The 22,167-nt window shown below is 35.2% G+C and overlaps 1 protein-coding gene across 12 annotated transcripts in view; it reads right to left on the minus strand.

The window, feature by feature from the left end:
- The window catches only part of LOC105689241 (potassium voltage-gated channel subfamily H member 2), a 49,063-nt gene that overhangs the window by 5,526 nt on the left and 21,370 nt on the right, over positions 1-22,167 (minus strand). For 6 of the 12 annotated variants that reach the window (XM_048657777.1, XM_048657776.1, XM_048657771.1 and 3 more), the window contains 14 exons: positions 21,428-21,552; positions 21,243-21,323; positions 17,053-17,511; positions 8,222-8,465; positions 7,818-7,999; positions 5,870-5,890; positions 3,514-3,668; positions 2,623-2,743; positions 2,428-2,548; positions 2,039-2,348; positions 1,622-1,958; positions 1,342-1,538; positions 1,134-1,258; positions 11-106 (listed from right to left, as the gene is read on the minus strand). In XM_048657777.1, the coding sequence (XP_048513734.1) occupies positions 11-106; positions 1,134-1,258; positions 1,342-1,538; positions 1,622-1,958; positions 2,039-2,348; positions 2,428-2,548; positions 2,623-2,743; positions 3,514-3,668; positions 5,870-5,890; positions 7,818-7,999; positions 8,222-8,465; positions 17,053-17,511; positions 21,243-21,323; positions 21,428-21,552 (2,574 nt within the window). The remainder of the gene's footprint in view (positions 1-10; positions 107-1,133; positions 1,259-1,341; positions 1,539-1,621; positions 1,959-2,038; positions 2,349-2,427; positions 2,549-2,622; positions 2,744-3,513; positions 3,669-5,869; positions 5,891-7,817; positions 8,000-8,221; positions 8,466-17,052; positions 17,512-21,242; positions 21,324-21,427; positions 21,553-22,167) is intronic. The other 6 variants (XM_048657772.1, XM_048657768.1, XM_048657774.1 and 3 more) reach the window with 5 other exon arrangements.

Below are 22,167 nucleotides of genomic sequence, written 5' to 3' on the forward strand. Positions count from 1 at the left end.
GATCTGTTACCTTGTTTGGCGAGGTAGTCGTGGCTGGTCAAAGGCTGAAGGTGAATCTTGTGCTGACGGAGGTCCGGAATGCTGCGCTTGAGATGGGTTAGCATGCCTGAACAACCAGGTTTCAAGGTGTTAACAAACCGGGAAACAAACCCAAACAGTAAAAGGCAATAGCAATTGTTCTTTACTTTTAATTTTTTTTTTTCAAAGCAGCATTACCTCGTAATATCACGGTGTGAAAATAATCGAAAATTTCTCATTTTGTGCAAATAAATGTAATATTCAAATTACAAAAATTCCAAAGCTCCCTTAACTTCGATTATACATATTGTCCAGAAAAATGATAAGAAGTCTGAAAAAGTTTTTGAGAATTTTTCCCGAAATAGATTGAAAGATATATTTTTGTTTTTTTTCAATTTTCCTTGCTATCGTGATCCCATTGACGGAATGTGTGCATGTGCATTTCGGTGTGTTTACTAATAACAGCGACAACAACAATAACATTGCGTACAGTTACGGGCATGGAAGAAACACAATTAGGGATCGATTACAATTGTGACAATTTTATGTCGCGACAGAACTGTGGGCTGGGGTAGGGTGGTACGAAAATATTAAGCGATATCGATAGAATCTTGACGTATCAATCGACGTGAACAATCGATGAATTAATGTATAGTATATTTGATGGACGATGGAGTTGTTCGTGTCTCGTATAATTGTAATATACGTACCCTCTAGAACAATCGACTGCGCATTCTTTTCAGGATATTTTATAATAATGTGACTACACATTTCGTTATTATCAAACACGCCATATACCAGAGATAATGTGATTGTTACGCTAGAAAAATGGGGGCATAGGGGCGGGGGTCTGGTGACGCGACTGTTCGTTCATTTGGTGCGAAAAATCGTGCAGCGTAAAACAGCAATTAGAATAATTAGGGTAATTAAAGCAAACTCGAAACTACTACGATAAGCGTATATAGATCTGCTTCTATCGAGTATATGATATAAATCTACCATCTCATTAGCACTTTGCATTAACGGGATAAAGTTCACACTATACATTCTACTCAACTAACACAACATCCATTCGTTAGGAATCTATTATCGAAACGAGATCGTCCGTCACTGACCAGTAATTGAATTTAGAGTTGAGCTTCGTTGCTTTGGTTCCTCAAATTCCAAGTTAAGAGGCGTAACGTCCTGACCGGCCTTGTCTGTGCTGAATTCCAAGATACCGTGACCGCTGCCCCTGTCGCTGTTAAAACAAATCGCACGAACCGATCACACGATGAAAATAAGGGTAGATTTTTTCGAACGCAAGCCTTTTTTTGTACTCACTAGTCCTCCTGGTCGTCTTGGAGAGAATCCTGACGCCCGGTAGGCACCAAATTCGATCCGGGCGGTCCTCCCCCGCCTCCCAAACCGCGTCGATAACGCGGAGGTCGGAAAGCGAACCGTCTCGCATCTACGTCAACGTCCGTAGGCGTGCTGACCGGAAATCGCGCGGACATAGGATCGACGCCGGCTTGTTCCTCCTGGTCGGTTGGAAAAGTAGATGAAAAAAAAATTAATCGATAGGTAACGTCGCGTCGCGGACAGACTCGGACATCAGACTCACGTCTCGCATGTTGAAGGTGATCTCGAGGTTGGTGCTGAAGTGGTTGGAAAATTCCGGGTAGAGAGCGAGCACCTCCAGCAGGTCGTCCCGGTGAATTTTGTGGAGATCGCAATAAGTCAGGGCGCGAACGTTGCACGACGATTTGCCAACGGTAGAATAAATGCACGGATTCTCTCCGAATATGTCGTCTTTACCTAGGATAGCCATCACTATATCGTCCTTCAATATCTCTATGCTACCTCGTGATATGAAATATAAAGAAGTGAGTACGTCACCCCTGTGCACCAGGGTGTCGCCGGGCGGTGCGTGGGTGGTCTTGAACTTTAGAGAAAGCGCCCTGAGGAAAAAAAACAGCGGAATTATTAGGCACGGTGAAAACGTGGCGAAATAATGAAATCGGTAGCGCGATTCGTTCACCTCAGACATCCGGGGCTCGCCGCCTCGAAGGCTGTACAATTGCTGAGTAGATTTCTGTTCAGATGTAGGCAAATATCGGCTTGAAGACACTCGGGAAAACCTTTCAATACACTGTTCATGTCGATACCGTTCGTGTACGTCCAAGCGTGTTGAAAATATTCCTCCAAACGTTGTCTCAGAGGGTTCGGTATCTGGTGAAACTTTATGAATTCCCTTACCCTGAGCATTTGGGTATGATAACGCGCAGTACCGCTGTACAATCTCTGTATGATCGCCGAAACGTTTCCAAAAATACTCGCGTACATCAGGGCTGAAATATTTTTCGAATTGATGGCAAAGTTTAATCGGAAAAAAAAATATAACGACGACGGATCCATCGGGTAACTCACATCCTATGAACATCACGATTATCGTGAATATCTTTTCCGCGTCTGTATTGGGCGCGACATTTCCAAAACCGACGGACGTTAGACTGCTGAATGTAAAATACAACGCCGTAACGTAGCGACTCTGAAATAGAAACGAAATAGATTAGAAGCGAAATAGAAGAGAATGAAAAAATGTAACACCATTTGAAAGCGCACCTTGATGGTCGGTCCCCCGGTGTCGTTAACGGTATAAAATTGATGGGTGTCATTGGCCAAAATATCCAGCCATCCGACCTTGCTTTCCAATGAAGATCTTTCCCCATTTCCGATCGCGTACCTTTGATTCAAAGGAAATGGAGAAACTAGAAAATTAACTAGGCAGACGACGTAGGATATTAATTATGTTAGAAGCAAAGTTCCGTTGGGATTTCTGTCTGATTGTAAGTTAGAGTACCAAGTTTCTGTATAAGGTCCTTTTGAGGGTATGAATTAGAGATGTGAATGAAAGAATAATCGCAGCTGTTGAAGTCTTTGCCTATATACACAGATAAGCGGATGAAGGACGGGGGTTTTTAAACGGGATGAGACGTGAGGCAGATGGTATTGATCCAACGGAGGATTGACAGTGGTCGTGTACCTTCCACTTTGGTTTAATCTCTGTTCTAGAAAAAGGTAGTAGAAAGGAGTCCGGGTAGTGGCGGTCGCGGGGGGTCGGGGGAAGGGCATGTTTGAACCCTTTCGTCGCTAATTATCACGGCAGCTCTGGATGTAACGTTTGAAATTCTCCGGGAAACGTGTATGTTGAACGAAAATCACGAACGTATTCATCCGGATGAAAATCTCTCATCGCATGATGAAATCTGTTTCAATTCGTATGACGTATATAGGGGGATTGTCTGAAACGTTTTTCCAATTAATTCTGCTCACGAATTTTTTTGTATCATTTTTTTCTCTCTTTTCGTCCGAAGTGTTGAATTTTTTTTTTTTTTTTTGTTTTTTTTTTCGAATTACAAGGGGCGAAAGGGGGATGGATATTTGGGAACGTGAAAATCGGTCTTTTATATCGTTCGAGTAACAATGAATTTTTTTTTTTTTCTTTTCACTCACCAAATACAAGCGAGCCAATGAGCAATTAGTACGAATGATCCCATAAGTAGAAAAAGTACAGCGGCACCATATTCGCTGTAGCGATCGATCTTCCTTGCGACCCTTACTAATCGAAGCAATCTGGCAGCTTTTAACAAACCAATCAGAGTAGTCGTCTGCAATGAAATCGTAATTTTTCCCATTTTGGGTAATGTTTTTTTTTTTCTTTTCTTTTGCTTCTTTCATTTCTTTTCTTTTATGTTTCATCAAACATATCTTATGTCGATAGAATGATTTTATGCGTGGATGCGTGTAGCTCAATCTTTTCTTTTCCTTTTTTTTCTTCTATGCAATATGTGATACGTTCGCGTGATTAATGAGTACTATAATGTATGTATATGATAATGCAATTTGATAAACTTTTATCTTTTTTTTTTTCAACAAAATATTTCTCATAAATTTTGCAACTGTTATTTGTGAATTGATATGGCTGAAATTTTTATCTCGGATCTCATAGAAAAAAAGAGAAAAAAAAAATTTGTCTCGTTTGCAATGAGTTTTGGAATTGGACAATTACGTGGGATCGTTTGATCGATCGATTGTTGATACATAAATGACAAAAGGAATGAAAACTGAGTGCCAATCTATCTACATCTAACTACACGGTGAATGATCGAACGAATAAATGACGAATGAACGAATGGATGATTTCTAATGACTTTATAAATAGTATTATATAATATATCTATATTATATCTACTGAATGTACATACGACACGAGTTATCGTATGTACCTACGATTAATGTATAATATACAAGCATGCAATATCGTGAATTCAGTACATAATATTAATATCAATTCAATATTTAAATAAATAATTAAATAAACGAATAATTAATTGATCGTATAATAATAGTAATCGATATTAATTTCATTATATGTATATTTATATTACTGCAGCGATCAGTGAATGTCTGGCAAATGAATTTCAAACACACACGAATGTAAGATTCAAGAATCAAGAAAAACCAAAAATATAAAAACGAATGAATAAACAAAAATCAATCAATTCATCACAAAATATATTTTGCGTTTAGGTAATAGGTATTCAGCTGCGGGTGTGATAACAAAAATAATTATAACAATAAAAATAATAATCGTAATCGTAATAAATAAGCAACGTGTATACAAAAAGTTAATATATGGCAGCGTAAGCGATTATTATACATTAAAAAAAAAAAAAACTTTTTAATAATTAATTTATGTGATTAATCATTATAGATAAAGGTAAGCATAAGATAGTACATAAACGGAAATTAGAAACTATATAAATGGGATTATAGTAGTAGGTTGTAACGAAAGCGTGAAATACATAGAAATGTTGAATAATAATTTGATAAGCGAGAATGATGAAAATAATGATGATACGAACATAATCAAAAACCGAAAAAGAGAGGTCAATTTATGTGTGTATAGATATATTATGTATACACATCAAATAAATCTGGTAAAGGAATATAATAATATTCACTTAATAATAGATGAATGAATAAATCAAAAAACATAACGAGGAATGAAAAAAAAAAAAATTCAATATATTTCGATCGATAAATGCAATTTAGAAAAATGTAGAATAAGCTTACGTATACAATTCGAACCTCGCGCGTCTATGTACTTGTCGTTTTTCTATGTGCGTGTATGGGTTTTGATTTTTTGGTTTCTTGGCTTTTCGAATTTAGTGAGTGCGGCTCCGTCAGTCGTGTTTTTTAGATTCAGTTTTGGCAAGCCAACGAAAATCAAACGTTAGAATAAAGCAAACGGCAAACAGAAGAAAGCAAATTACCGGAAATATTTAATTAGAAAGAGGAACAAAAAATTTGAAAAAACAAATTAGTAAATTCATAAATATCTAAAAAATACATGAATCAAGAATTTTTTGTTGAAGTTTCATACTTTTCTCTCTCATGGCTTTTTAACAACCAAATTCGTGCTTTTTTCATTCGTTCTTTTTGATGTGAATATGTATGTGTGAATATAAGTATGTATATATATAAACATATATTGTTTGTGTATATAGTATTTATCAAGTACATGTATATATGGTATATGGATATTTGTAAGTATAATGTATATATGTACAGGTATATATGCGGATGTAATATTATAGAAGATAAAAAAAGAGGAAAAATAATTTTTTTCTTTTATGTTTTGCCATATGTTTAACTCATATTAAATATATATTTATACGTATATGTATATATATATATGTAATATATAAAAATTGTGCAAAAATAATTGAATAATGTAAGCATAGGAAAAAGTTAATCGCTAAACATTATTTTTGGAATATCTGCGTTGTGATATCTGCTGACTAACCTCATCCTTGTCCAAGCCGAGCTACGGAAAACCACTAATGTTAAATTTGGGCCATTTTTTTATAAATTTTTCGTGTTATTCGTGTTTCTTTCTTTTTTTTCTTTTCTTTTCTTAAACTTGTCTTACTTTCTTTTTTTGATATCTCCGTCTATTTAATATTATTCATACACCAGTGTACGTTTTCCTTTTTTTTTTCTATTTCATTTTCCTTTCTTAATCAAAAGATACTTTTAGAAAAAAAATTTCATATCAAATTTCACATAGAAAATTTTGATCTTTTTCTTTCTCTTTCTCTCCCACTTTCATCCTTCACTTTCCACCCTCTGTCACATACATACATTATATAGATCCTTTCAAATTTCATTTTCTCCAATTTATTACTGATTTTTGTTCTCTTTCAAATACCCGGTTCACAATTATTATATATCACGTTTGTAATGAAAATTTCGAAAATCCGCATGCTACTCAATTATTAGTATTCTTATTATTGTTGTTGTTGTTATACTTTGCAGTATAATAAATAACTTCAATGAAAGAAACCATTTTTTTATATACTATATGTATATTCACAAATACGAAATAACGGAAAAACGTATGGTATATATAATTTGGCATATTTTTTATATACTTATAATGATAATAAAAGTAAATAATGATAACCATAATAACGAAATTCTAATAACAATAATGATGATAATGATGATGATATAAGAACTTCAATTGAGGGCTATTAGAAAAGAAAATTAAAAAAAAAACATTTCACCAATTGGGAAAATGTTACGGACTGACGAGAAGAAATTAGAAAAATAATAAAATGAAATAAAATGATATCAAAAATCAGTAATGACAAATAAATGTAAGAGAAATTTTTGAATAATCGAAACAAATTGATCTAACGTTCATAATATTTGACATTACATCGATATGTTCAGGTAAATTGATATACAATATATGATGGTATATACATATAAATATAATATTTATATAGTATATGTATATTCGAATAAAAAATAATGGAACGTGATAATTATTAACACCAATTAATAATAATGCGTACTAACGACACCGAAAATAGCAAAAAAAAAAGAAACAAATACACGTAAAGAAAAAATCAAATAAAAGGAAAGAAATAAATTATTAAATAAAATAACTCGAGTTGAATTAAACGAAAAGAAAAAACAAAGCGCCAATTTTTTATAATCTATTTATGTACGGGTATATCGTATACAATAATATATGTATAATTTTATATAGGCAAAAATTTCCGGATTGATCGAGGTATACGTATATATGTGACAATTATATAATTTGTTATTCGGGAAGAGATGAAAGAGTAAAGAAAGAAGAAGAAAAAGAAAAGTTAGATAAAAACGAGTAAAGTAAAGAACAGAAAAAGAAAAGAAAAGAAAAGAAGGAAACTTACATATTTTATTATATTACCAGATATAACATCGATATAATATTATGTATAGTAGGTATATAATATATATCGACGCGGTATTTTACCGGGGCAAAATCTTCGTTGAGGTATTACAAATATAATTGAGGATTACATACAAATCTATTGGTATGAAACAAAAAATGATTTTGTTATAATTTTTTTCTTATTGATTTCGTGTTTTTCTTTTTTTTTTTTCGACAAATGCAGGAAACCAATACTATGATACTAATATGCAAGAGACAGGTATTTATTAATAATGAATGAATTTACCGATCCACTATAACTAATCTACGACTACTCGAAGTTGGAAATGATTATCTCATTTTAGTTTTGATCTTTTAGATTGATTTTGACCCGGTTTCAATGACCAGCGCGCTTTACGCGTATATAGTGTATAGCAGAGAAATTATTTTCATTTTATTTTTTTCTCTCAACTTTGTTTCAAAAATATATTTAACCCGTTGCGGTAAAAAATAAAAAATAAAAAAAAAACAGAAAATATCGTACCTCGTCAGTATCGGTTCCGAAGAATAATAGGTCAAATGGTATGGCGGCTACCAGGTCGATCAGAAACCACCCCTTCAAATAATGGACAGCGATTTTACCGGGATGAGAAACCACCTCATCGTTACTGTTAACGAATGTTGTACGAAAGTTAATCAGGATGTCAACGATGAAGGTGACGTCCACTGTAAATTAATTGAGAGAGAAAGAAAAAAGAGAGAGAGATAGAAGAAGATTGGGTTAGATTTCAGTACATAATAAATGCTTATTAATTTTGTTTGTTTGTTTTTTTTTTTTTTGTTTTTGCTTCTAATTTCAAGTTTAATTTTCATTATTCACATTCGAATAGAATTATATGTATTCACTACATGTATATACGTATATAGTTATATATTTTTCGTAAATACCTATCGGATCGATAACGACGAATAAATCCTCGCCGTATCTCTTGTTTTTTCTGCTGTTGTAATCCGGCTCCGATAAAAGAAAGGCTGCAACGTACGGTGTGAATATAGCCGTGTACATTACTAGAAGTAGAATTAACCAATCCCAGACTGCTTTGAACGGGGAGTAATGGAGTATCGTGTATTTATGGATTCTGGGCGACTGCAACTTGTACTCTGGAAGAACGTCCGCACCCAATGATAATACCTGCGATAGACAAAAAACAAAAAAGATCCAAAGAATATACATGAATTTCGAATTAGTTTTTTTTCACACACATACGTCGTTCGATTAGCCTCATTTAAAAAAAAAAACGAAAAAAAAAAAAACAAATAGTTTCCACATTTTGTGGAACGATTGAAGAATTATGAATTTTTTTTCTTCTCTTCGTCGTTTTATTCAATTAACATTTATCATATCGATCCACTTTCTCACCATATTTTTTTTTCTTTATTTTTACAACATCAACGTCGGTTGAAAACGTTCTAGTCTGCCATTCGCCATTACCTATGTAGGTATGTACGGCGTGTAACAAGGATGAATGAAATATTAAACTCCATATACCTATATGTACAAGTATAGTGTATATAAGGTCACTAAATTATTTCATAGTTTATCGAATATTTAAACCTAATTCAGTCCATGAACATTATACATTATACGACATACGTATATACCGCGAAGGGGTGAAAAAAATTAAAAAACAAAAACATATATCTATATCAATCTGCACGGTTTTTATTTTTCATTTTATTTTCTCTTTACATTTTCTAATCTCGTTTATTCATTTATTCATAAACGTTTGTTCAAATATTATTTTACACGCACAGGCGAAGGAAAAAAAAACTTTGAAACGCGTTTGCTTGTGTCTAATAAGAAATTCGGAATCTGAACCTGCCCTAGAGACAGACCGTTTGAAACTACCTCACGTGATGAAATAGTTGCAGGTTGGGGTTGGACTTCATTTCATAGTCAGAAAGCTTTTACCGTTCGATTATTCCTACCAGGGGGTTGAAAATATCCGTCCATTCGTATAGATGTGTAACGTATATACGTGGGTACATGTATGTTCGTATATAAGCGGTCAGAGGTTGCGAGAAAATTTTCTATGTACGTACGTATGTACGAGGTGTATGTGTAGTATATACGCAGCTGTATATCTGTAGTCGAACCCCTTATGCATATGTACAACGTCTCTTGTTGGCACTAACATTTCAAACCACGTACAACCTATGATACATTTCCTTCTGCCTCTGCCTTCGAACAATTCCTTTTTTGCAAGTATAAAATATGCGAAACGAAGGTGGTTGGCATACGGACACACACTTATACGTATGTGTAATATCTACAAATACAGATATATAGTTCAAGTATCTAGGCTATACGGAGGAGAAACTTCAAGCACATTACATAAATAAAATATCATACGTATATGCCTATAGTGGAAGAAAAAGAAATTCAACTTCACATATTTGAAAATAAGATATGTGGACCTTTCAAACGTTTTTATCTCTTTTTCTTTCAACTTCGAAAATAACTTGGGATCAAAAATAAAATAAAAAAAGACTCGATGTGTCGATATTGCTGCACCCCTTAGAAAAACGTGAAAGAAAAAAAAAATAGATTTCATATCGATAACGGCACGCCTATGTATATAATGTATAAGATACGTATAGGAATTGCACCTATATTGCATAGTATTTAGGCACCTATAATATAAACATGTCGATCATCGCGCTAAACTCGTGATAAATTGCCGACGAAAATTTCGATGAAAACGAAAAATGGAAAGATATAAAAAAAAATAAAAACGATATAAATAATTATTACCGTAGTGAGCGCTGAATTTATAGCGGTCTTTTTTCTCCTATCGCCGAAATAAGAACGTACGACAATTGATTTCCTCCACATTTTCACAACGATCGAGTCAGAATTCATTTACTTATTTTGTGTTTTTGCTCTTTCAATAATTTCTCCACCCCACATTTTTTCCTTCTCTCTACTTCTCGTTTCTTTTTCTTTTCATTTTTTTTCCTCGTTTTAATAATAATTATTTTATTCATAAATGTTATTTTTATAAAGGCGGGCAAACGCGGGACGCACGCACTTGTGCCGACGCTTTATAACTGCGGCGCAAGTCGAGAGCTTTCGAACGTGTATAAAATTATACGGTTAAGGAATTTTAGGGGCTCTATTTCAAGAATATGTATTTCGGAACTTGAACCCTCTTCAGAAATCCGTGCTCTTTTTTCCTTCTTTCTTTTTTCTTTCGGAAATTTCTTTCCTGTTTTTTATAACCCAACTGCACCGCAACCACCCGCGTTAAACAGACGTACGCTCTTTTCGCTTTGAAACTCCCGTATCAACTAAACAAAGTACGTTGGAAAAAAATTTGGAGAATTTTTAACCCGCACGCTTCACCGAGACGCTCACAAATCCCGGTGTCTGTTCGCCTGAAGCATTCGAAGTCGAAGACGATCGTCTTCCTTTCCCTCGCCCCTCCTCTTCTCGCAAGCCCCCGAAAATTTCCTCCCCTCGTTTTTCGTTTTCGTTCTGTTTGGAAAACATGAGATATACGTCTATACGTAGATACGCGTGCATACAGAATTTTCTAAGTACGTGAAAACTATACGGAGACGAAAGATCGTTAATTTGGAACATAAAAATTCAAAATAGTTCAACGACGTTGGATTGCTCGTTGATCCAGACGCGAGTCGAATTTAATTATAACTATATACCAACGTTTTTGACTATGATTTATGTGTATATAATGTGTATACATAGAGTAAAATCGATAGGTTGTTATGTACGTATTATATATTTCATAGATATCGATTTTCACATCCCTTGCCTAACAACCCCCGTTCCTTCGTTATTCGCCCATCTTGTAATCAGATAACGTTGAAATTTCTTTTTCACTCTTTTCCCCCACCCGTTTCCTTTTTTATTGCGAAAATCTTTGAGGGATTTGTAACAGATGGCTTTCTTTCTTTTTTACTCTGCCATTATAAATGTTTATTATTTTAACGGAGCAGATGTTCCTTTGAAATTTGAAACTAACAACCCGCGATAAAAAAATCTGTTTCAGGTTATTCGATTCCTGCGTATGAAAAATTCGTTTCTGAATTATTATCGTTATTTTTTTTCGGGTCCTTTGAATCCTAACGTCCCTGCAATAGAGCTACAAAGTAGACCGTCGGATTATAGGGGTGTATCGGTGTTTGATTTTTTTTTCGCCCATCTTTAAAAATAATACCTCTTTTCTTATCGCTCCTTTTACGGGGACAGTCTGAATCGGCGGTCCGTTCTCTAGTAGCAAACTCTTGGTACTTCCGCCCCTGACCCTTACGCTGCTCCATCTTTGTCTCGGTATAATATCGGCGATTCTTTCCCCTCTGTCACCTTCTCTCAGAGAACCTCCACCCTTCGACCTCAAACCGCCGAGTACCATCGGGGCTGATGGCGCGGCAGGTGCTATCGGTACTTGAAGCTGGCCGAGAAGGTGCTCCGACATTGCCCTAGGCGACTTTAAACACCCCTGCATGTTCGTTGGCTGTATTAAGTCCTTCAAATGATTGTTCAAATTCTTTGAACTGTTGTTGTTATTCCTCAGAAACGAGGAAGATGAATTTATTTGTTGGTTCGGAGGAGCGTTGGCGAATTCTAAAATGGCCGCCGGGGTTGCTTTCGTCGGATCTTCGTCGCGTTTTTCCGAATTATTATTAGCGGAGAATTTGAACCCCGGCGCGGATGTCGTCGTTTTCAGGGTGGTGAAATTATTCGACGAACTGTTACTCCGCGGAAATGAACTAACGATCAGCTGTTTACGACGTATAACGACGGGCGGTGGAAGTCTTCCGGACGTTGACGATATGTTATGAAAATAGGTCGGGTAGGGCGATTTATTATCCTCGCAAAGTTCTTCTTCGGACGACGTCTCCGTAGATCTTGATCCAGACCTTGATCTGGACCTCGATCTGGATCTCGAGGAACGTTGTTGTTTCCTTAGGAACTGAATTTTGTCGTTTGTCGTTATATTTCCACCTCGATATTCGAGGGGAAATATATTGTTGTGATGTTGAATATTAGCAGTTTTTTAATTACTTTCTATTATTAATTTATTTTATTAACTCCCGTTCGTTTCTCTTGTGAGATTTTTATTTCTTCACTTTCTCTCTTTCTACCTTTCTTTTACTCTTTTAATCTTATCTCAGGATTTTAATCGTCACGTCATATACCTTAATCGTTTAGAATTACTATCAAATATTCAAGAAAATAAGAATAAATAATCGAACGGTGCGAATTATTTCGGCTTATTTCTTATCTTGTCTTAAATTATTTTATTTTATTAAAATCTTATTTTATTAAAATAACTTTAATTGTATTGATGTACATATGTATAATGATTTATATACCTATTTATTATTACTCTCGCCTCGTTTTACAACAGTTATTAACGGAGATCTAGCGAGTTGCTGTTAGAGTCAGACAGAAAATTTAATCAAGGTAATTCATTAATTTTAATGAGCTTTAATTGGCTGCCGCGTTTCACACTTCCTCTCCAACTTCTTCTTCTTCTTCTTCTTCTACTTTCTTTTTTGTGATTTTACTCAACTTTGGTCGGTTTTCAGGAATCGAAATATTGTTAAAAAAATTTCCCGTCCAGTTTCATATTTGTTTCAATTATTTATTTCATATGATTAGGGTTTATTTAATGGGTTTTTTTTCTTTCCTTCAACCTTAATTAATGTACAGAGCTTTGGACAGCAGCGGCAATAATTTCTTATTTTTCACGTTTTTCGTTTACTTTTATTTAAATTTATTCAATTTATTTTAATCGATTACTTTAATTTTTTTTTTCAAAGGTTTTAACGTTCATCACAGATATAAGTGCAGATTGACCATTCACATATATATACGTGCACAGAGTGGATGGTTTATTTGAGATTTAATTTTTTTTTTAGTTGAAACGAAGAATTTATCACGTTTAATTTATTAACAGGTTATATGAGCAGCGATGATCGAACACTAGACAACGTTTTATATTAATTATTAATCGATAATCGATAATCCGCCTATATATTAGTATATATTTTTTTTTTTCTATATTTATGTCAACGACAATTACATAACGTTATGACGTATTACATATATGTTTGCGTGTATAGAAAAGACGCGGTAGAGGGTAAAAGAAGCAAGAAAAAGAACCGAAAAAATTACGTGTAAATTTGTTAAATTTTGTTATTTTTAATTGTAAATTTAATTATAACAAGATAATTTATATTTATATTTATACTGTATAAATATCAGGTACGAATTATATACGTAATACAGCGTACGGTTGTACGAAATGTGCAGTTATATATTCATTGAACGTCAATGTGATATAATAATATCATTTATAACTTTTCGGAACAACGAAAAGTCAAAGAGAAAGAAAACGAGAACTTCGGAAATAATCAAATTTATTTAATCGATCGCAATTATAATCAAGTTATTTATTTATCTATTTTTTTTTATTCATTCAGGGTGTAAGCTAATGGATGGAACACGCGGTATAATATAATATTCAGTCGATTATACAGGTATTATTATAATATAGGTAATATGATTAACTTTCGAAGTATCAGTCTCTCCGGCAACCTTATTCAAATTTTATTTCAAAAAAATGTATTCGTTTCAAATTTTATTCTTATAGTTTTTTTTTTGATTTTGTTTGAATCAATAATTCAATTATAAAACAGATTGTTAATTTTCTTGTGATTTATCGAGTCACTTTTTCACTTTAATTCGTTTTAATTAATTTTGAAATTCTTTGAAATTAAATTGATTGTATTTTTTTCAATAAGCTCGTATCGTTTTTCTATCTTACCGACGTTTGATGACAACGATAGTGAATAATTATATAATAATTAACGTGTAGGATGTATAATATCAGTGACAATAATTCTTGTGCGTCAATCGGTGGAAAGTTTCTTTCTTCTCTCTGCGTTTCTTTTTCTTCTCTAATTTTTACTTTTCTATTTTATTTTTGTTTTAAATTATATTATCACTGTTGTTATTATTATCGTTATCCCCTCTAATCACATCTAATCTCCTTTCCAACAATGCGTGAAAGTAATGAAATTTTACATTTAGTACGAACACCGAAACTCCCGGCTATCTTCTTACTACCCCGCAGTCAAGTTATATTACAAACGTTATAAGGTCGACGACGAATCAATACTTATAAAGTAACACCGACCGTTTTTAGAAATTATTATATTCTCATATATATATAAATATATATGTACACACGTGTGTATATATCCGTCGGTTATATATCACTCTGAAAATAATTTGAGAAGAGAAAAATGATTCCTTGTGCTTTTTTTTCTTTGTCTCTTTAATTGGGACAAATAAAATTCTCACTTATTGTATGATAAAGTTACATTAATTTATATTCGATCACATCTATCACATCTACGACAATATGTAACACTTGGATTAAAAAAAGGGAAAGAAAAAGAAGAGGAAAAACCAAAACTAGAATGAAAAATCCGTTCTTTTGTATTTGGCACTCTCCATTAATACTATGCGTTATAGAAATCTCGATAGAGGTGTTTTTCTAACGGGGAAAAACGAATCTCCTCTCACCGTATTTTTAATTAATTCATTTATTTGGTTTTTGGTTTGTACTTTTTTTTTATCTATTAGTTCATAACGTCAACCCCGCGCAAATCGATGGGAGAAAAAAAAATTTCATTGATTTGAGTTTATTTTTTCGTTTTTGGTTTCGTAGAACGTTCCTATTTCTTCTCGATAGAAAATATCTATTTCTAGTATCACCCAGCTTGAAAGTTCGCAACAAGTGTGCCCTAGAGATTTAATTCACTCGACCGAGACACGATGATGACGACAGGGATAATATTAATTATGAAAATTTTTCACTCACTTTATAATTGAAATATTTATACGTACGTAGATTAGATAGAAATTTTACTTTTCAACCCCTAATTAATTTTTCAATATTTTATCACACTAAAGCACTGCTGTTGATTGTTTTTTTTATTTTTTCGTTTCTCGTTTTTTATAATCTGAAGCTGAAATTTTTTTCGTTCGATGATTACATTATCATTGCAATAATTATTTCCTTATTTAGTTTATTTTTTTCAAATTTTTTCACAAGTGCAAATTCGGTAACAGCGGTTCAATCAATCCCTCTCTTTAATAATGTATATTCATTGAATTGAAAAATTTGTCGATTATCAAAAAAATGCGACGAATATTCTCTCTCTCCCCAAGATATCTCCGTTAATTCCAAAATCAAAAAAAAAACGAAACAGAGAATGGAAGAAAAACAAGAACTCGACTCTTGACGTCACTTTGGTTATTTCAAATTTCGTTCCATTTTTGGGTTTCTTTTTTCTTCTTTGTCTCTTTCTGCGGTAAATTTAAACACTTTTTACTCCATACCCATGTCGTATCCAATATTGAAAATCTCTATTTCCTGGTTAGTTACATGGAAGGGGTTAAACACCAGACGACGATGACGCAGATAAATGTTATATCTACGTCGCGATTATTGTAGTTCTTTTTTTCAATGTTCAATAATTTCTTCTCTTGTGCGGGGTGAATGTCGCAATAATCCGTGATCCGGGATAGGTGGTATCGTCATCCTCCACGAGTATTTAAACCGTGCATCGAAATTTCCGCGACGCATCCAGGTAGTTTTTTGGTCGGAGTTGAAGGAGATGTTGTGCCGAGATTATCTTGAGATTATACAGATGAATTATAAAAAGCTGGACAATCGATGAAGAAACTTTTATAGAAATTCGTCGTGTCTTTTTTTTTTTTTTTGTTCTTCCGTTACTATTCATATATTTACATAAACATACATTATGCAATATAGAAATAGAAATAGTACAGCAGGTGTATATGGCGTGTGATTATTTTAATGTCATTTTCGGTACTCGCGGAGTAATCGCCGCGAGTCGAGTGATGCAGGGATAGAAAATGTGTGCAAGATGGAAAATCGAGGGATGTAAAATAGAGAGCGATGAAGAAATGGAGATAAAGTAAAGAAGAAAAATAGAAAGAGAGAGAGAAAGAGGAGAGGGATTTGCTTGCTTGCTTTTGCTCGTCCACGTCTTCTTGTCCCTACTGTGTACGTCCCTCTTGCTCTTCTCCTCGACCTCCTCCCGCTCGGTTTCCTCTGGCTTCTCTCGCGCCTGTCGCTTCGACACAAAACCCAAACCAAAACCAAAACCCTCCCTGCCAGCACCTGTACGTAGCGACATCCCAGGTATTGATTGTTTTTCCTGCGCTGGCGCCGGGACGCCATATGCCGATTTTCTCTCTCTTCGCACCAACTTATACTCCGCCTTGTCGTGTGTGCGACACGCCACTACACTCGCTTTTGCCAACCGACTTCCATTTTCTCTTTCCTCTTTTTTTCCCTCTTCATTTTTTCGAATTCCTGTTTTTCTCTCTTTCGCTCTCCTCATCCTCACCCTATTTCTTACAACCTCCACTTCGACGTCGGAATCCTCTCTGTAGCATCCCTTGGGATGTGGACGCTACACCCTGTACAATTCCCTCGTACCTCACCCCCGGATTTCGAAAAAGAAAATCATAAAGTAGACGGAAAGATGAAAGAACGGTGAGAAAATTGCGAAAGTCCAAGATCGTCAAGGACAATTATGAACTCACTCCTCGTCACGGTATTCGAATTCCTAATTGCCACACCCCGAGGAAATAATTTTCGCGTATCTGATACACGTGCAACCGGTTTTTTTTGGTTATTTTATCTCACCTGTTCCGACCTCGGTTTGGATTTTTCGTCCTGTTCCTTGGTGAGGTCTTCGACGAGTTCATGGAGGAGTCTGATGTCCTGAGGGCTGCAGGGCGAGTCACGGGCCCTGGGGTCCGCGGCCCCCCCGACGTTGCGGGGCGCCACGTCCCTCGGGTCTCTCGAATCGCCGATGAATTCCCTGAACTCCCTGAACTCGCCCCAATGATGATATTGCTCCACTTGAGTAGGCGTTGATCGTTGTCCTCCCTCGAATTGCACTTCGACACCGACCGATCCACCCGATCCCGATCCCGATCCCGATCCTCCGCCTCCGCCTCCACCTCCGGCAGAAGAAACACCACTTCCTCCTCCTCCGCTCTCCGATCCTTGAACACCCTGAACGATTTGGTGCTGCTGATAATCCGGTATATTTCGCCAACCGTTTTTACCACCTCGACTCGTCCACCCCTCAATTCCACCCTGAACATCGGTCACCTTCTCATCCCTCGCATCGTACATTTAGCGCATATAAAACCAGATGGCTGGATGATTAGTCACTTTTCTTCTATTTGCTTATCTCTTTTAGTTTTTTAATATTAGGATTTTATTTTCGACCCTCTATTAGCACACATATGTATATATCGATATGTATAGTGAATTTTAGTCAGCGATAATTGATACTGTAATTTACAATTGTCATAATTGTTATTTCGGTGTTAATTATTACTCGATTACTATGATTATGTTCAATCACCAATTTCTCATCAATCGTTTAATTGTTTTAAAAAAATAATTTGCTTCTCCTTTTGTTAATTTCATTCCAAGCGTTTCTCGTAATAATATAGATATTATGAAAAAAAAAAAGCAATTTCACAACGTAGCTCTGCAGCGTATTAATATAAACGCGTTTATGTATGTCATCGTATGTATGTACGACGTATATAACGTGACTCGATATAACGCTACGTCGACGTTGAAGTTGAATTAGTTTTTTTTCTCTCTCTTTTTCTTTTATTCCGTTTAATTTTTATTTCGTTTCATTTCGTTTCAACTTTTTTCATTTCGTTTCGTTTCATTGCTTTTGGTTTGCCTTCTTTTTTTTGGTTTTTCCTTTTATTTTTTTTCCTTTGGCTTTTTGGTTTACAGTTGAATATTATGAGGTTAATATAAGAGGGTGTGTACATAGGTACAACATACGCGACTCTCTAGGTACATATATCGATTGCTCGTGTTTGCAAGAACATGTTATTTGCAAAGCTAGCTCGTGTTACTTTTTAAACTTCACTCTCTCTCTCTCTCTCTCTCTCTGCAAATTACAGGTATACAGCAGGTATATAAGTCATGCCATTATATTATTATAATTTTTTTTTTTTTCAATTCTTTTTTGAAACCGTGCGTTTTTCTTCTCCTTTTTTCCTTTTCTTTTTTTTTTCGATACTACAGTCATAGAAATTATTCAACGCTATCTCATCGCCTGCATCGTAGATCGTTTATATAATTTTATCCATGCACACGATACTATGGCAGATATTCGCCTGCTTCGATATTTTTTTCCTTTCTTTTATTTCCGTTCTCTCTAGTCGTTTCTTATTCGTTTTTTGGCGCAGTGTGCGGTAATATTGCACGACAATATCGACTGACTATGTCATTATACGGCAAATGTAATTCGGTTCTTTGTTTCTTTAGTTTAACATTCATTCATACGTTTCTCTCTTCGGTTTCATTTTGCGGTTATACGAACGTGGAGGTTCAAACGAAGGTATTGCAAATTTTTGTCGAAAGTTAATCAATTTTGTCCTGGTTTTTGTTTACGATTTATCCCTCTTTTCTTTTCTATCGTCGGTTAAAATCTCCCTATTTCATCTGTTCCTCATTCCTTTTTTATTGGCTTTTTGTTGAGGTCGATGGAAAAACTTTCGAAATTTCGTACGTCAAGTTTAACGGAAACACGCCACGCACGATATAGTATGTATAGTTCGATAGAAACACCGCGGGAGATACGATTTTTTTCTTCGATTGAGCTTTTTTCTCTTCTGGAGATCGACGATCGGTATCAATATTCACGTTTAAATACGTGCGAGAATTTTGTTCCTTTTACTTTTCCAAAAATGAATTCAAAGAAATGGTATTTATTTCGTTACTCTTTATATATTTTTTTTTATTCAATCCTAAATTCTTTGTTGCCAGTTTTTCCTCTCTTTCGCGGTTCTCTTTTAAAAATTGTTTCAAATAATTCGAGTCAGTTGGACGAGGTCATCGGCAGCGCCGTGCAGAGTAAGGTCTTCCTTTCTTTGTACCTCCGGTGGATCTTTTCATTTAATTATCTATCTTTTATTTATATTATTTTATTTATCGCTTAGTATTGTTAACGATGGACGGACGTGTGAATTTTTCTCCTCCTTTTTGTCTTCTTGTCTTTTCGATTTTTCTTTCTTCTTTTTTCAATCCGGACCACGACGATGGGGATGAACGCGATTATAATGGGGGGAAAAAAAGAAACTGTGACACGTTTGTAGAACGACGTAGATATTTTTTGATCGGGTGGACGGTGAACGAACGAACGCGCGTCAAAAGTGACGGCGACGCCGAGCGTCGCGGGGAGGACGATGAGGATGGGGCAGCAAGTGAACCTCCGCGTTCGCGAACACTGCGACACTGACGATGCCAGCGCCATCCACAAAGCAGAAAGCGTGCTGTTTTCAACCCCTCGTACGCCACCCCCCTCAACCCCCGGATAATTCCTATATTACTTCATCCCCCTTTACCTCCTCTTCTCTCTCTCCTTCGTTTTCTATGTACCCAGTAAATAGCTGCGGGTCTTGCGCGTCTCCTTAGTCTTTGCCGCGACGTCGGCCTTCATTGTTTAGGAGAAGAGTTAAAGTTAAAAAGGGGAAAAAAGCAAATTAATAAAGCAAGGAAGAAAGGAAGCGTCAACACCGGCTGATGCCCGGGTTATGAGGTTCCCCGATTCTCAATAAAACTCGAAAATTTAACAACTAATGGCGAGTGGGCGAGGGGTAGAAACGAATGAATTAATATATACCCCGCCAACCGTCCCCTTGATTAAAAGTAAACGAGTTACAGATTTTACATTGATGTTACACGAATCCCCCTATTTTATTGTTCCAAAAAGCAATTTGAATTTCTTCGGTGTTCGCGGTAGCAGTGGGAGGGTTTCATTCTATTTTTGGTCCCTTTGTTTTTCTGTCTTTAAATCGTTTTCCGACGTACACCCTATTGTTTTTCCGTTTCCAAGAGGAAGAAACTTCCGGAAACTGGAGAAGAAGAGAAAACACAATCTCGCTCACCACCCAGCGCGAAAAAATGAAATTTTTATATCCATTCCAGTTTCGGTTGTTTGTCCTCATTCGATATGGGTAGAAAGTAACCTGCACGCTGTACTATTTTCGCCAACAATGATATCGCGAGATCTGGTAGAAAAACTACCACGGCCATCCAATAGGGTGGGGTGGTCCTCACCTATATCCGAACACGACTCTCAGTGATGAATTTCCTTTCCTTTTTTTCCTTTCTCTCTATTTTTTTTCTATTCAAAGAAAATCTTGGCTAGTGTTTGAGAATCGGAAGGAGAGGATATTCGCCCACGTAGATAGATATAACTGAAAACACGATTTCGGTTGATAATCAGCGGACATATACGTGTACAAAAAAATCTCGTTTGGCACAATACCAACCACCGTTAGACTTGGCAGCCCTACTTTAAATCCACGTTCCATTTTTCTTTTTCGTTTTCCATCAAAACTGGTAAAATGAAAAAACAAAAAGAAAAAGGAGAAAGCAGAAAAAAACGACACAAATTCGAAGCAAAAAAATGTTTGACTTTTCGGTTGCCACGTTAAAAAAAAGATGAAAAATTTTTTTTTTTGCTTCGAAACGTGAAGCGAGTGATGATTCGCACGTTATATGTTACATGTTTAAATATTCCGCACCGGAAGCCAGACGAACGCGTTTCAGCTGCAGTCAAGCTGTCACGTTACATTCGATGGTGATAAGTATAAGCTTATGAATTCTGACAGGTTGACGGGGAGGTCGTAACCCTATACCCTTTCGACCTTTGCCCCCTTTACCTCATTAATATAGATTGTGTGTAATTTTACACGAACGTCCGACAATTATTTTCATTAATTCCACACACCTCTCGTTATTTCTCATATCATTTTTGGTATAATTTCGTTTTTTTGTCGACTCACCTGTGCGACCTTCTCCCCCATATTCGGCGTGTGCATAGCCCCCTGGAAAAACTTAGCGGATCCGTTGTCTTGCAGTGAAAACTGAAAAACGAATAGATTCATAGTAAACGAGGAAAACTAGGCAAATTCCAATCGTTTTATGGTCATTGAGGGACTGACAAATTTTATTCGAATCATTCGATTACCTTGTGCTTGATCGATTCAGGTCCCATTTGACTGAGGGATGGTGATTTTCGGTCCCTCGATGTTCGCCATTTTTGTAAATCGCTTTCGGAAGCGACGCCGGGGAATATCTTTGAATGTTTTGCTGCTGGAAAATATTAAAAACTAGATAAAGACAAATCATTGATTTAATTTATTCAAGAAACGAAGGAATTAAGCAAAATGAAAATAAAACTCATCGCGTGGTTGCGGCAGAAAAATTCAATCTTAACGGCACACTATTATTAATAATTATTATTCAATTTAATTGAATTAAATTTTTTTTTTTATTCAGGTTTCTTTTTTATGGGGCAACGCCGTTCAGTGCCTTTGCTGCTATTATAATATGTATGATGTATATTCGAACTACAAGTCGATTTCTCTTTCCAATAATGTATTAGTTTCACATAGTTAATTGTATTTCGTTTTTTTCTTTAGTAAAAAATTTGAATAGAAGGAGAAGAAGGAAAGAGAATACGGCTTATCGGTTGGATAATAATTACAAGGTGGTTCTATACTATATAGTAATATTCTGACCCAATTTGAAGCATTAAAAAACATAAAGAACGAAGAGAAATTCGAGAATCGAGATTAAAAAAAGAAATAGAAATTAACAACGTTCCAAATGCAGCTGTATAAATATTTTTTGATTTTTCTTTCAATCTCATTAGTTGAATGAATCGTCAAACTGAGCCGGAATTTTAATAATCATTTATGTATATTT

This window comes from Athalia rosae, chromosome 7 (genome assembly GCF_917208135.1).
Source record: "Athalia rosae chromosome 7, iyAthRosa1.1, whole genome shotgun sequence".
Classification (NCBI taxonomy): Eukaryota; Metazoa; Arthropoda; class Insecta; order Hymenoptera; family Athaliidae; genus Athalia; species Athalia rosae.